Below are 14,828 nucleotides of genomic sequence, written 5' to 3' on the forward strand. Positions count from 1 at the left end.
AAATGTGTATCCCATTTATCTTTTCAAGAAACCAAGCTTTTATTTTGCAAATATTTCAGTCAGTTTGAATCCCTTTGCTGCTTTTTGGAAAAGATGCACTCCTCCTCTGATTAGCTTGTGTGACACAGGTGTTTGTGTGAAAATAAAAGAAAAATATCAACAATATGCAATTAAAGACCATGTCATTATATACAGGATAAACCATGTAGAATTAACATTGGATAAGAAATTATGTGTATACCATCCCTAAGGATGATCACAGAATTATTCCCACCTTCCACTGGCATCCTGCTCAGCCTCAGGTACCCCTCTCATCCCCCTTCTGCTCCCTAACGATACTCAAGCGTGTTTTCTGAACCAGTTCTTGTGAGAAGCCACTCACAAACCTGCTTCCTCCTACTTTGTCTTTCAGTATTCCTGCTTTTTCCCTTTTGTGCCCTTTTTTTTTTTCTTCACAGTCAGGTACCTACAGAGGTCATTTTTCTCTGTCCTACATGTTTTCTTGTCCAACAGATGACTGTAATTCATCAATTATACATTTATCCTCTGTTATTACTTAAAAGAAAGAAGGAAAAATATTCTTCAAGAGTCACAAGCAGTTACTAATAGCTAGAGAAGAACTCAAGGAAGAATACGATGACCTGATTTTATTTTAAAAATCCCCAAATGTTAGGTAGTATTAAAACCTTATTTTTCGGAGCAGCTCTGCTAAATCTAAGATGGAGGAGCTGAGTTTTACTCAGAAAGTATTTACTGGAAAATAAATTAAGGGATCTGGATGCTGTATCAGATAGTTTCTAAGTAATGAATGCAGGACTGTGCTTTGTACCAATATGCATTTCTCTCTAAAAGCTCTTTCACTATTAGCTTTTTCTAATTAAAAAAATAAACTGTTTCCTTAAACTGTTTCCTCTAACGATGTGTTCCATTTCTCTTACATGAATTGATTGATTTGAGCATTTCAAGGACTGTGGTTCTTAAATTCTCTAAGGTTGGACATGGGAAAATCTGTTCACATTTTTCTTCCACAACTGTAAATTTCAAAGACTGGCCTTTTTTATGTGTTTGTATTTGTAGTTCTTTACAGGATGCACATAGATTTCACTACAACAAAGAACTTGGAGTTTTGGAGGAACAGATCTTCCTCTTGTGGTGATGAGCATTTACCCTCAGGAGATAAGGGCTGTTACAAGTTACACAGGACAGTGCAAAGGAAGATACTTACATTCTACTAGTGACTTGTTGTGCTTTATGAGACAAGCTAGACTGGCTTGTCTCACTGTTTTGTAGTTGTGGCATAGTGTAAAATAAGGCTTATTATAGAAATGTAAATCAAACAGTTACTTTTTATTGTCCCCAGTCTTTTCTGGGTCCCACAGTTATGGATGCACTGTAAGCCTGAAAACAACTGAAACTATGATCCAAGGAAAAACAAAGCTGAACATCAAAGGAAAGACAAAACTAAAGGGAAGGAAGAACAGAAGAAACTAAGCACACAGAACGCAGCTGTCTTTTAGAATTAATTATAATGAACTGGAACTTATTTCTCATAAGCCACTTGAAAGCTGTTTGATAATTATAAAAATATTTATAGGCCAAGTTGACTTCCTTTGCTTATTCCTGGGAGACTGTGGATGGTGTGTTCTTTAAGCAGCTTTGTCTGTCTGCTAGAAACCTCATTACATTTTATGTGTTTCTATTTTTTCTAGTAAAGGACCCAAACCTGATCACAAGCCTGTTCTCCAAGTACTGCCAAGTAATTGAAACAGAGTATTCACAGTGATACACTTTCTGATTTAATTTCTCAGTAGGATGCAAGCACTCCCGTTATTACCTTGCTACTTGCAGACAGAGTTGTTAGGTGTTGCAGCAGATGCTTTAATCAAAATCAGGATAGGTACTGTAAGTATCGTTTTATGGTACATGATATTCTCTGTGGTATCTGTTCTGGATGTACAAAATTGCCACTGCATGAAAGCATTACGAATATTTGCATACTTCAAATGTATTCAGCTAAGCAAGTCAAGGTGGATAGAGCTAGATTCCTAAATCCACAATATCTGCAGTGCTAACCACTCGTCAGTGTTACAGACTCAGAGGTTTGTGGGTGGTCTGCTCCTAACACACAGCTTTTTCCTAACTCAGTCTTTTTTTTTCTGTTGTTTTCAGCCGAACCTATTTCTTATAATGACCAGATTTATTCCATCTGTCTTGGGCCCCTTAGCAGAGATACATCAGCAAGGACCACAGTTGTTCAAGGTCTCTATGTAGTCAATAGGAAGAAAGTGTTTCCCTTGTGGGGCAATTATCTTAGCTGGTGTTAAACTGCTCTGGGGAAGTGTCTTCCTAGCTCTGGAAGAGTGAGCCATCTGTGTGTAACTTCTGACTCATATACTACAGGGAGATTTGAAAAATGGTATGAAATAGTTACGCACGTTCTTCTTCTCGAGCTGTCTTGGTACATGCACTTGCTTCGATTTAGGTGTAAAATGTTTGCCCCTTGATTTTTGATATTTAAATAACTTGAAATACCATAGTCCTATATAGATGTCTCATGCTTTTGAGGTATTTGACTAAGAATTATGGCTACCTGAAATTGCTGGCACCTGAAATTGCTGGAAGGAAGCCACTTTGTTGCCACAATTGTTGCCCAGCTTTCTAATATTTTTACTTAATTTCTGCTTTTCTTCCATAATTATTTGGTTTCTATTCCCAAACCTCCTCATCCTTCTTATTTAACTGTGCCTTATGAAAAAATATCATTAGTATGCCTCAATTCAATTATATATGAGGATAATGAAATGTTAGGCACTGCTTAGACTTGTGTTCAAGTTGCAGTGTGGAGGCCACGGTGAAAAAATTATTTATTTTTCACAAGATGATCCCTTTCAGTAAGAGTTACCATGAGGCAAGTAAAGACTATGTAGGCAGGAATTGCAGAACCCTTTCATAAGTTTCTAGAGGAAAAAAAACACACATACAATCTGTGCACTAAGTTAGGACTCCTGATGACAGTACTATGAGAGGCAAATATTTTGGGCCAGTCTCCTCATTGCCAGTCATGATTCAGTGTTTATTTCTAAAGTTCAGTGGTTGTTGCTCTAGACACATGGGGTGTTCATCTTTGAGAAAGCAAGCAAATACTAATCACTCTTAGCATGTAGGCTGACACTGTCTAGGAAAGCTTCACTCTCTTCCACAGTGAAGTGTCATGTGCAATTATGGCCATGAGCCCTTCTCTGTAGCAATAGCAGCAAAGAAATCAGTCAGCTGAATCCCAAAGCCTTAACAGTCCCTTAAAGCCTGGTTTGAAATGGGCCACTCTTGGAGTCAAGATTTGTCTACACTTTTGAATTACTCTAAGGATTAGCTGGTACTGTTGTCTTTTGGGTTTGTTACTCAAGATTGTAACACAACTCCATGTGCACTTGATGTATTTTAGAAGTAAGTTTATTTTGGTTCTGACTGTTCTTTCTGAAAAGAAACAGATACTCCTATAAAGGCAAATGCAGTCCTTTGCAGCCCTTTCTATGTAACACTTCCAATATTAGGAAATGTCTCTTCATGTACACAACAAAGGCCACACATCAATACGTGGGAGTGAGCTCATGAATCTTTCATGGAAAAACAGCTGGTTTGTATTCATCTGTTTCAGATCATAACAAAATTGAGCAGTCTACAACAAGTAAGCCCTAATTTTCTTCTTAGTGAATGATAAAGCATTGTCAGTAAATTCTAATTAGCTCATAGAGGGACTTGGAAGACCAGTATAAAAAAAAAATTATTCATAAATTGGATATGTTAAATGCATTGTAACAGCCAGTAATAAAAGTAAATTGCTTATTTTATATACAGAACAGGTTGTAACAGACTCCTCCTCCAGCTAAGAAATCCATTAAAGTCCTTGCTGTATAATAAATTGGATCACTTTCTTACTGAAATATTCATATTTCTAATAAAAAGTAATTGAAAATTGGAGTAGGATATACATGTAAAAATATTTGAATACCATCTTATTAATATCCTAAAATGATTTTATAGACATGCAATTTTTTAAAGCATTATTTAACTTGAAAAGTTTCAAGCATGCCGGTAATTAAGTGATGAGTAGTTATTTCACAGTAACAAACTATAAAAAGACCCCTCAGCTACATCTGTATTGCAGATGCTGTAACGAAATCAGGAAATGACGAGTGAAGTGTGGGACGGATAGGCTGACAGATGCATGCAGTGAGGGATTTTGGAATCCAAAAAGAGGATATTATATAATCTTTATAATAATTATATCCAAAACTCAAAAAACAGTGTTGGAGTGAGAAGGAAAGCAGTTGAGAAGGTCAGTGGGAACAGTGCAAACAGGGAGCCCACCAGCTGACTTCCATGTTTTACATAAAGCAAAACTGGTAATTTGGAACTGAATGATGAGAGAACACTTTTGCTTTAAGTAATTGTTGTATATCTGTAGGAGAACTAGAGGCTCCAGTGTCTGTGTTTACCTTTCTGTATATAATGTCTAGGGCAGTTAAATGCCTCCCTGACATCTGATCCCGTCAGATCTTGGAAGCTAAGCAGGGTCAGACCCGGATTAGTACTTGGATGGGAGACCTCCTGGGAAATGCTGGGTGCTGTAGGTTCTAGTTCTGAGGACTTCACTGTCACTGTCCAAGCTCGCTCGGCCGTGGCAGACGAACCTCAGGAGTTAAACGGTGGGGCCAGTTCTGCGCACGCTGTGCCTCACCTAAAATCCACTGCGCAGGCTGGAAGGGCACACCCACGTGGGGACAGCCCTTCTCAAATCTGCATTCGCGAAGCCAAGCCACACACACACACATATAATGTCTACCTTAACACAATATCTCATTTATTGTCGTTGCTTTACAGGACCTTGAGTCTAAGTGACAGAATTAAGGAGGACAGATAAGAGGTAATTATAATGAGAGATGTGTCACATGGAGGTTTGCACCCACAGTGGTTTTCACAGACCTAAATAAATTGATTTAAAACTGGTTTTAATTATACCAGTAGGATAACTGTGTGCTGATAGGGCATCAGTTTCTGTGTTTTGACATAGCCAAGGGGCTTTTAGTGTGTATGATCCACTTACATATTATGCAATGGACAGGTGTGTTAACATACACTATCAACTGATTAAGGTAGTGAAGCAAGTCTAAAAACCAAAACAAAATCATATAAAGAACCAGATCTCTTCTCATTTACACTGACATAATTGAAAAAATTTTAAGTAATTTAGAAGTTACACTGCTGTCTGAAAAAAAATTGGCCAACAAACTGATTTTGTGAGAAATAATTTTTTTGAACAATAGAGCACTATTAACCAGCAATTACTAGGTTAACCAGAAGTTGCTATGATTTTTTTTTAGTATTTATCACCAGGAAGTTAATTTTTTACATCTTTAACATTTACTCAATTACCTTTGCCCTGTAAACTGTGACCGTTCTCTCTCTTTGTCCAGGGCCATTTGCTTTACTTCTAGCAGGTGGCTGGACACAAACACTGCTCAGGCCAGGATGTTATAAGGGGGTATTTTGCTGCTGTCAGTATGGCTTTCAGGGCAGAGGAAGCCTAACCACAGGGCCTGTTGGAAGCATGAGCTGTAAGCCCTAAGGAACCATGTAATTCACCTTGGATTATGCTTAACTAAAGTCTACCTATACTGCTAAATAAGAAAAGAGGTAGGAGAGCAGGCTTGAGGGCCATAAGTCAAACAAACCGGATCCCTGATACTCCATGCTCCTTAATAATCATCTAATTTATGTGCTCTGCTTTGGGCAGCACCAGTTGGCTTTTTTTGAGCAATATTCAGCTTTAGTCTGTCAGACAGTTCATTCCAGGAACAGAGTCCAGAAGGACAATGGATAGCACTGCATGGGTTTGGCTCAACAGAGTTTATATCCTGAACACTCCAGGATAACCTCACATTACACCCCATTCATGCAGTGCAGGATTCAGTATCACCCTAAACAAACACCAGCTGCAGATGGGTCTGCAACAGAGAGGCAGTAAATGTACATGGCATCTAAAAGAGCCACACACAGGGATGCATCCTTGGACTTGGTCTGTGGGTGGAATCACTCTGGTAGAAAAAGGAAATGCAGATGAATGTGAAGACAAGTGGAGTGAGAGATACTAATAAGGTTGGTTAGACATCATTTTTTTGTGTCTGATTAATTGACCAAATTTTTAAATTTTAATAAGGTGATGTTACTTTCAAAGATTTAGATAATGTAAGAGTTATTTCAGATATCTTGGCAAACTTCATGGAATGAAAATCTTAAACAAGGAGTATTGGTCTAGTCCTGAAGTGCCAACCACTTGAACCTGGGTCAGGAGCACTCCAAGAGGCTCTCCTGCGTGAACACATTTGTTTTGGGAGCTGCCTGTAGCAAGTACTCATTTGAGCACAACCTCTCCTATCAGCAGGTCTTATCCACAACTTCCACACAGGGAAGTAAGGCTGGAAGCAAGGGTGGACACTCAAGGACAACCTGTAACTCTCTACTGAACAATGACTGTGAAGTTAAATTCCCTTAAAGAACACGACAGTGCAGGTGAAAGGTATGTTGAGGAACATGTATACACAAGTTTCAGCTACTGTACAACTATGTAATTTCAGATTTTCCTTTGGCTTGATGGGCTCGAATCCAACAGCACTGTTTAGTCAAAGGTAAGCTCAGGGGTACAATGACTGGAAGATGTCTGGAGACTCCAGGTGAGTCATGAGAGACAAAGTACAACTACCTTATTATTTTTTTACTTTATATAGTCTGAACTCTGTATGAAGCACTTCTGGACAGAGTTTCAAAAGCCAACATTCTCCCTGCAGTGGCTTGAGAAACACCTACAACTAAACATTTGGTCTTCTAGAAATAAAAATCTGTCTCTATGGGAAATCTCAAGAACTCTCTACCACAGATGCAAGTAAAGTACAAGTGGAAAGTACATGTGGAGGCAAAGCTGGGTTTTGTATGGAAGTGTTAACCCCCTGGTGAGAATCTAACAGATCTATATCTTGATTGAAAAAAAAAGTCACAGAAAAGAAGGAATCTGTTCTCCTTTTATTGAGGACATACTGTACAAAAACACTATAATCATTAAGAAATGGAAGCATACTACTATGTGTTCATACGAAGGACTGATGAGATTGAAATGACTGGATGGAATTACTAGATACAAGACTTCAGCTATTTAACAAATACATAAAGTGATGAATCTCAGGCTTTAAGAATACAATGCATCCAGTATGCCCAAGCAAAGTCCTTGAGGGTCACAAGGAACATCAAAGCAGTGGTTGGCGTTTTGTACTGTATGGTGAAACTAAGTGGACCAAAAATGTTTTCTCAGTAGCAAATTATTGAATAAAACCCCAAACCATCCACCAAATGCTAATGTGCTTAAGGCTTCATGGTTGCTCCTGATATAAATTTTAAATGTGAAATACCAATTTGAAATGTTAAGACGCTTCCTGCATAAAAATAGCTTTTGAAAAGCATGCTGGATCCTCTGAAGTCACACCCAGGGTTTCCATCCAGGAAAGAGCTGGCTCAGATTTTTAGGGTCCATGGCCTGCTGTATGAGAAGGTTCACCTGCCCTCCCACACTGAGCACTGTTCCCTCCTCAACACCTTTCAGCTTCTCCTGAAGTCTCATCAGAACACGTTCAGCCACTTTGTTAAAGCTCTGGTTGTCACTGCTGGCAGAATAAAAAAAGAACAGGTGTCTAGATATGGATCCTGGACAACATGAGCAACATTCTGTTAAAAAACCACAAAGCAAGGCAACAGTGCAGCAGGAAGACATTAAGAAAGAAATCTGGCACCTGGATTTTCTTTTACATTCTTGTGGATCAGTACCAAGTGTAGAGCTCATGTCAGCCTCATCCTCTGGTCTCTGCTGCAGATACAAAGCTTTCAGGGGGTTCATAGTCCAGTCAAAAAGAGGATCATAGAGCAGCACCTACACAGCAAATAAACCTCTTTTTAAATTAAACTGTTGATTACAGCTAGTTCAGTGCCCTAGCACTGTTGGTAATACTCACACTAACCACAGTATTAGGAGGTGAGGTATTTGGGGGATTTTTTTAACCAGTAGAATCAGGCTAAATTGCTTAGTAGATAACTCAACAGTGAAACTGCATCTGATCATCTGCAGGTATTTGTGTTGTTCATAATTCACTCAGTTTTGCTACTCTGCCCCATCCCAGCAGTGAAGAGGTAATTTTTTAATACACTGCTAGGCATTAAATAGATTCATTAGTTTTTAATGCAAAGAACAAGCTGCTCTTAAAAATTAATTTCATTCTCTTCTTTGTGACTTATGCAAAGAGGATTTAATTCAATTGACACTACTGCTGCTGGGAATGTTGCACTATGGATAGAAGCATTTAGATATTGAGGAGGGAAAACTGCCTGAAGGAAACAGTTCCCATAGAAAATGCTAACTGGTTATACTTTTACTGAAGAATACATGAATTAACAAATCTGACCAACACCACTACATTCAAATTCAGTAAAAAACACCTTAAATGAATATTCAGTGTAGCAATGCATATGAAGACAAAGACAAGAAACTGAAGACATTCTGGCAGGTTACTGTTCAAAAGAATGAAAAAATGCTTACCTCTACAATAGTCAGTAAAGCTTCTTGAGAATTTCTCATAACAGCCATTGTTTTCTCACAGCATCTAAAAATATTTTACTGTATTTTAGGCTCCTTTTAGTAAAACGTAATAGTATTTTCATAATTTAAGTAATGGATATTTGTACTCTACTTAAAAGCTTAATTTCTAATGTAAGAGTAAACTCTCATAATTCTACTTGTTACAAAAAAAAACCAAAAAAACCCAAACCAACAAAGAAACAAACAACAAAAATCCCAACCAAACAAAAAAACAAACAACAAACCCCTCCCAAAACTCCAAACAAACAAACAAACAAAGATAGAGAAATATAGACAGGTAAGACCAGAAGGAAAATGGGTAGTTTGCTGATTATATTCTCTAGAAGAAAGGGATGTCCTGTTTGACTGTCTCAAGTGTTTCCATACACAGAATTAACCACTGAGTTAACACTGACTGTTGGGGTGTGCCACGATGGCAGAATTACTTGGATAAATGAAAATGTGTATGCCAGAGGTGCTCTGCAACATATTGGAGAATCTTGGTAGGGTTCCTTTACATGAAATGAACAGATTCAGTAGCCAGACACTAGGCAGCCTCTGAAATCTCTGCAATGAGTTGACACAGAAGCTGTTATTCACTCCTACATTCACTCCAAAGCAAACTATACTTGTGTAAGGAATGCAGAACTTTCCTATGGGACAGTGAAAGAGGGATTAGGCCTCCTGTCTACTTCAGGATGAGAACATCCCCCCCTAAAGTTAACTGACCATCTTCACATCCCATCCCGAGATGATCTGTTTATGCATTTACACACAGGTACTGTTAATTACAGATCAGTTTGGCTGAGGCAGAAGCAGTATCTGCACCAGTGCCTTTTATTCTGTATTTACTGCAGTTGGAGCCAAGCAATTCATGTTTCTCTGTGCCACAGGATGAAAGTTTCAGAAGTAACACAAAACACAAAATTTAGAGGTGGCAATGACTGTTCCTTCACACGACAAGGATGTACTAGGAACTACTTATTAACATTAATTGCTGCCTTAGAAAGACAACAGTTATATACCTTTTTTAAGACATTAAATTTGAAGGTTGCAAGCATTACATTCATGAACATCACCAAAGTCTGGAATGAGAGCAATGTCATGCTTCTCATGGGGGATCACTCAGAGGATATAGGATGGAGGTTGACAGAAACCAAACTCCTTTGGGGATTTTTCTGTTTTGCAGTTCAAATCTATTGTTGGATTTGTATTTTGCCCTTGCAAAGAGGCTTTTGATCCAAAAGGGGAAAAATATTCCAATTTACTTAAATAAAACTAAACAGAAATTAGAGCTGAAACAAAATTTGTTCTAAGACATTTAACAGCTCCAAATACATAGTAAAGCTCTGAAAGAAATGAAAAGTTCTGAAGGAAAAAAAATTCTTCATTCTAAATCAATCCTTACCTGTGGAGCCTTTATAAACACTGAGTCCTCCCTGAATGTCACAAGAGGGTTACAATAACCCATTAGCTAGTGAAGAGTATGAACCAATGAGCAACAACAATAAACTCGCAATTGGTTATACAAATACAAGCACATGAGTTAAAGGTCAGCAGAAACCCCAGTCTCTCTCAAGCATCAGAACTATGTAACATGTAACAACAATCATAATGCTGGAAATACTCTGCTGCCTCCTCAAACTTCTGCAGTACAGCAGCACTTACCTTCTGAAGACTCCTTCCACGCCAGTAATACCCATTCCATCCACGATGTCCCTCGTTAATCTAAATGGAACAGTCTCTGGTGTGGGAAGGATTTTACCTTGCTCAAAAGCAACCCCTAAATGAAAGGATAATAAATGTTTTTAAAAAATGTTAAAGTAAAAAAAAAAAAAAAGGTTTTCTTGCCTGTCCCACTTACCCAGATCTATATGAACTAGTTCTGCTGTTTGTTCATCTATCAAGATATTCTGAACATGTCTGTCTCCAAGTCCAAGAATGTAGCCAACTGAAACATAAAGGTAAATGCTGAAACCATATTTACGTGTCATAAAAACAGAGAAAGCTTTGGAAAGATTAATAAAATAATTGTAACAAGTGCAAACAAATTACAAGTGAGAGTATTTTTTCCCTCATATATTGGTATTACCCCAGGAAAGAGCAAATGCCATTCCACAAAGCCAAACAGAAGTTTAACTGAATGCAATTGCAAAAAGGTTATTCACATACAGATGTGTTGTTTTATCTACTCCACAGACTTCTTGCCCATTTTTCTTTATATACAGGTTTATTAAATATTGCAGCTTTCAAAAAGAAAAAAATTAGATCAAGTGCACAATAAAATTTTTCTACTTTTACTAATAAAAAAAAAACTGAAACAAAACAACAAACCAACCAGCAACTGATTTTTGTCAATGTCAGTTTTAAAAATCTCCAGTGATCCAAATTGTAAGATCTTTCATGTCAGCCTATTTCAGTGCTTCACTGTCCTTAAATGCAGAAAATGTCCAAACTGTATTTCCCTTGGTACAATTCACACCCATTACTGTTTTCATTAGCTGATGGACAGGTACAGCAGCAGCATTTCCTGCAAAAATCTTTCATCTGAATTCTGCTATAACTGTAGATTTACTTCAAATTTTTTTAGCAAAAAGGGAGTGTATAAACATGTTAGCATCTAAAATGGGATTTACTGCAATGTCAACAATCTACTAACAAATGTTAGTAGAGAGACTCAATACAGAACTGAGCCATCCAAAGAAAATCCATAATCCAAGTACATATATTTGTTTATTAAGACAGAAAAACACAAAGGAAAAATGCCAGAGCCTAAATAACTATTTCAGCCACAGCTAACGATGCCAGTGCAAAGAAAATAAAAGACTGAGCTTTTCAACTCAGTTAAAACATCTGAGGCTACACACGAAATGAATAAATGTTACATCAAAACAACAGAAATAAATAGGTAGAAACTTTAAAAACCCTACCAGTACCCACCACTATATTGAACAAAGAAAGACAGGATTTTGTTCTATCTTTCTGCTGCAGAAGAAAGGGGGATGGGGAGGAACAAATCAGAAACCTCAATTACAAAAATAATGTTGGTGTTCTTGCTGGCATTTTTTGCCCCCTACTGCTATACCTTTTGTGACATGTGACAAAAGCAGAACAACCACTACCCCTGAAATGGTATAAATGCATAACCTAAAGAGCTAATATAAACAAGCCAATATAATACCTATAGAAGAAGTAGCCACACTACGAGTGTATGCCAACCGTTTTTCAAACCACACAGCTGGATCCAGGAATTTTTCCATGCAGAAATACCGAAACACAGGTTGAAAATTCTCACAGACTTTCATGAAGATTCTGTATTTCTCTTCAGGCTGTTTCTTTTGTGCTTCCTTTAAACACATAAGAGGTGTTTTACCCGTGACTAACTGCTTTGGAAGGCCTTTGAAAGGAACAGATTCCTACTTTCTACCACCCCCTTCCCTTCATCAAATGCTGTTCTCACTCCTTTCTCTTTCTGAGCTATGAATTGTCTTTTAAAAAGCAATTACTAATGCACCTCTCTATCTGTTTTACTAAACAATTCTATTTTCATACAAAACTCACAGGCTAAAACACATGGAAAAAAACACACTTATTTCTTTGGTTTAGCAGGTACATGTATTTTATAAGCATGTACAGGTAAATGCGTCTTGTTGGGAGACAATTCCCTTCTTTGCACTCTGTTCTGGTACCTTTGCTTATCTGGCGGCTTCATATCACTGTGAGAAAGTCATTCTTTCTCATTCCCATGCAACAGCTGCACAAAGCCAAAATTAAATATACTTTTATCCTGTTAATAACTAGAGATATTTAAAAGGAAATAATTTCTTGCACAATCATGGGTATATAACATAAAATGGAAACCTGTTTGCAACTTTCTAAACTTACGGTGAGATGGTCTGTGGAACTAAACTAAAAGTCTGAATATCTATTTACTCCATGCTAGTGATCATATTCATTTATATATATATATATACTAAAAGTATAGTATTTAATAATCTGTAAGTTTGCCCCCTATCCCCCCACCCCTGAACCCCATAGTTATTATGAACCAGCTATTTCTTTTGTGTTTTCATTTAAGTTACTTTGACTCACCATCATTAATTTTTGACACTGATAACCAGAGTAATCTCCTGGCCTGTATCTCTTGTGAGCTCCTTCTTCAACATTCACAAGAAACTCCCCAATGGGCGTTGTTCCTGAACACCACTCAAGAACACCACTTCTCTGGGAAAGGGGAACCACCTGTAAAAACAAAACCACGGCTGCATGGAGGAGGGTTATACACACAAAACCATGAACACGCACCCTGCAGAGCATGGGTGCACATTTGTACTTGTTTATGAAGATCAAAAAGGACAAACTGTACAGCTGACCACAACATATGTTTGAAATACACATGTACAAAAATCCACTCAAATCTTTTCTACCAAATACTTGCCATTTTTTCCCTAGCCAGAGAACCTTCCACTACATTCTTCAGTACAACTCCATGATTCTCCTCCATGTGCATGTTTGCTCTGGCATTCTGGATGACCTGTGACAGCCAACAGGTCACTCTGCTGGAATGGGATAACACGGGCATCGTGCAGAAGGCACATAAGTAGTAAAACCTCACACAACCACATGGTAGCTGCATGAACATATCTTGAATTAGTCTGCTTCCCACCCCAGGGAACAGTTGCTCACTGCATGACTGGCTGTAATAGTACCTCAGTTGCTGCAGCACTGCCCAGAAAGAAAACGTCCTGTCCTCAGCAAAACACCTACTGCCTGTTTCCTTCAGTTTCCTTCTGCTATGAAAGTCTTTATCTCAAAATGCAACACCCATTCTCTTTTTCCCTGCTGTCGTTCATTTTTACACACATAAAAACCTGAATCTTAATTGAAAATTATTCCAAAAATGTGACTTTAACTCCACCTGAGAATTCTTAAAACCACACTAGCAATTCAGATAAGCACCTTTAGAGATTCTAGAGCACACATTTCTTATTTGTCAAAGATAAGAGCTTATCCTTTGAGAGTACTTATTCAGAGGTCACCTTCACAGCTATATTATAATCCCAAGTACATAAAAAGGAAGGAGGAAGAGAAAGTTCCTATTCAAATAGATTTTCTGCATTCACAGCAAGAATATATTGCTGTATTCCCAATTCCAACAAAGAAGTCCTGCAATCAAATTCTGCATGAACAGACTCTAAATGGGACTTCTGGATTCAATTGTAAGGGATATTGCAAGACTAAAATTAATTATTAATGAATTAAGGACTATCACAAGACAACTTCATGAGAATTCATAAACAAACTTGTATGCTCCAGCTTAATGACTAGAAACTTACAATTCAAGGACAGTGCATGACTATTTCTTTTCAATTATAAGTTCAGATACAGAAAGATTTTAAGAGTATTTAAATATATATTGGGCATTAGAAATTTATTTTAGGGATTTGGAAAAAATTAAATTTTAATAATTAAAATACATTGTTTATTCCATACCTTACTTAAGGAGCAGTGACTATCTTAATAACACATAAATAAATATAATTTGATATTGCCTTTGGGTTAAAAAAGAGTAGAAAGAGGAAATACACTTCATTTCTCTGCTGCCACAGCTGTCCAGAGTTACCTTGTATCTTCGGATATTTAATTTCCTCTTCCGTGTCTCAGTGTTTTGCTGCAGCAAGGTACTGCACATCTGGAAAACTTGTTGCATGACAGCATCTTGTCTGAGGTCATCACGCCCCTTCAGCATAAACAGAAAAAACAGAAAACTTTCTAGCATCCAACTTCTTCTTCAGCAACTAAAAAAATTATTTTAAAAAACTGCACAAAACCCAAGTTACTTTTCCACAATAATCACACGCAATAAAATGTAATTTACAATTGGGGTTTTTCTCTGTATTTGCTGTAGTTCTGATTACGGGATGCAGATTTACTGATTCTTGCCTCTCTTTAAAACTTTCAAAACTACCCCATACTTAACAGTGAAACTAAATTCTCACAGCAGCTGCTCAATGTTTACATTCAAAGGGAGAATAAAATCAGGCAAGTCTAAAAATTAATTATTTTTTTATCGGATTTGTACTTCTACATGCATACTTTTGATTGCCTCATAATTGCCTTTTTTTTTAATTGAAGAAGAAAAAAGGAGGTA

At 37.4% G+C, this 14,828-nt stretch overlaps 1 protein-coding gene across 1 annotated transcript in view; it reads right to left on the reverse strand.

Moving 5' to 3' along the window:
- Positions 1-7,064: 7,064 nt before the first annotated feature.
- ATM (ATM serine/threonine kinase) overlaps positions 7,065-14,828 on the reverse strand; it is a 66,365-nt gene continuing 58,601 nt past the window's right edge. Inside the window, exons 56-63 of the mRNA XM_071554707.1 lie at positions 14,301-14,417; positions 12,770-12,919; positions 11,859-12,024; positions 10,542-10,628; positions 10,346-10,460; positions 8,639-8,702; positions 7,839-7,975; positions 7,065-7,712 (exon numbers count right to left, since the gene is read on the reverse strand). Coding sequence (XP_071410808.1) covers positions 7,529-7,712; positions 7,839-7,975; positions 8,639-8,702; positions 10,346-10,460; positions 10,542-10,628; positions 11,859-12,024; positions 12,770-12,919; positions 14,301-14,417 — 1,020 coding nt within the window. The 3' untranslated portion in view covers positions 7,065-7,528. The remainder of the gene's footprint in view (positions 7,713-7,838; positions 7,976-8,638; positions 8,703-10,345; positions 10,461-10,541; positions 10,629-11,858; positions 12,025-12,769; positions 12,920-14,300; positions 14,418-14,828) is intronic.

The sequence above is a fragment of the Pithys albifrons genome, chromosome 1 (genome assembly GCF_047495875.1).
Source record: "Pithys albifrons albifrons isolate INPA30051 chromosome 1, PitAlb_v1, whole genome shotgun sequence".
In the NCBI taxonomy this organism is placed as follows: domain Eukaryota; kingdom Metazoa; phylum Chordata; class Aves; order Passeriformes; family Thamnophilidae; genus Pithys; species Pithys albifrons.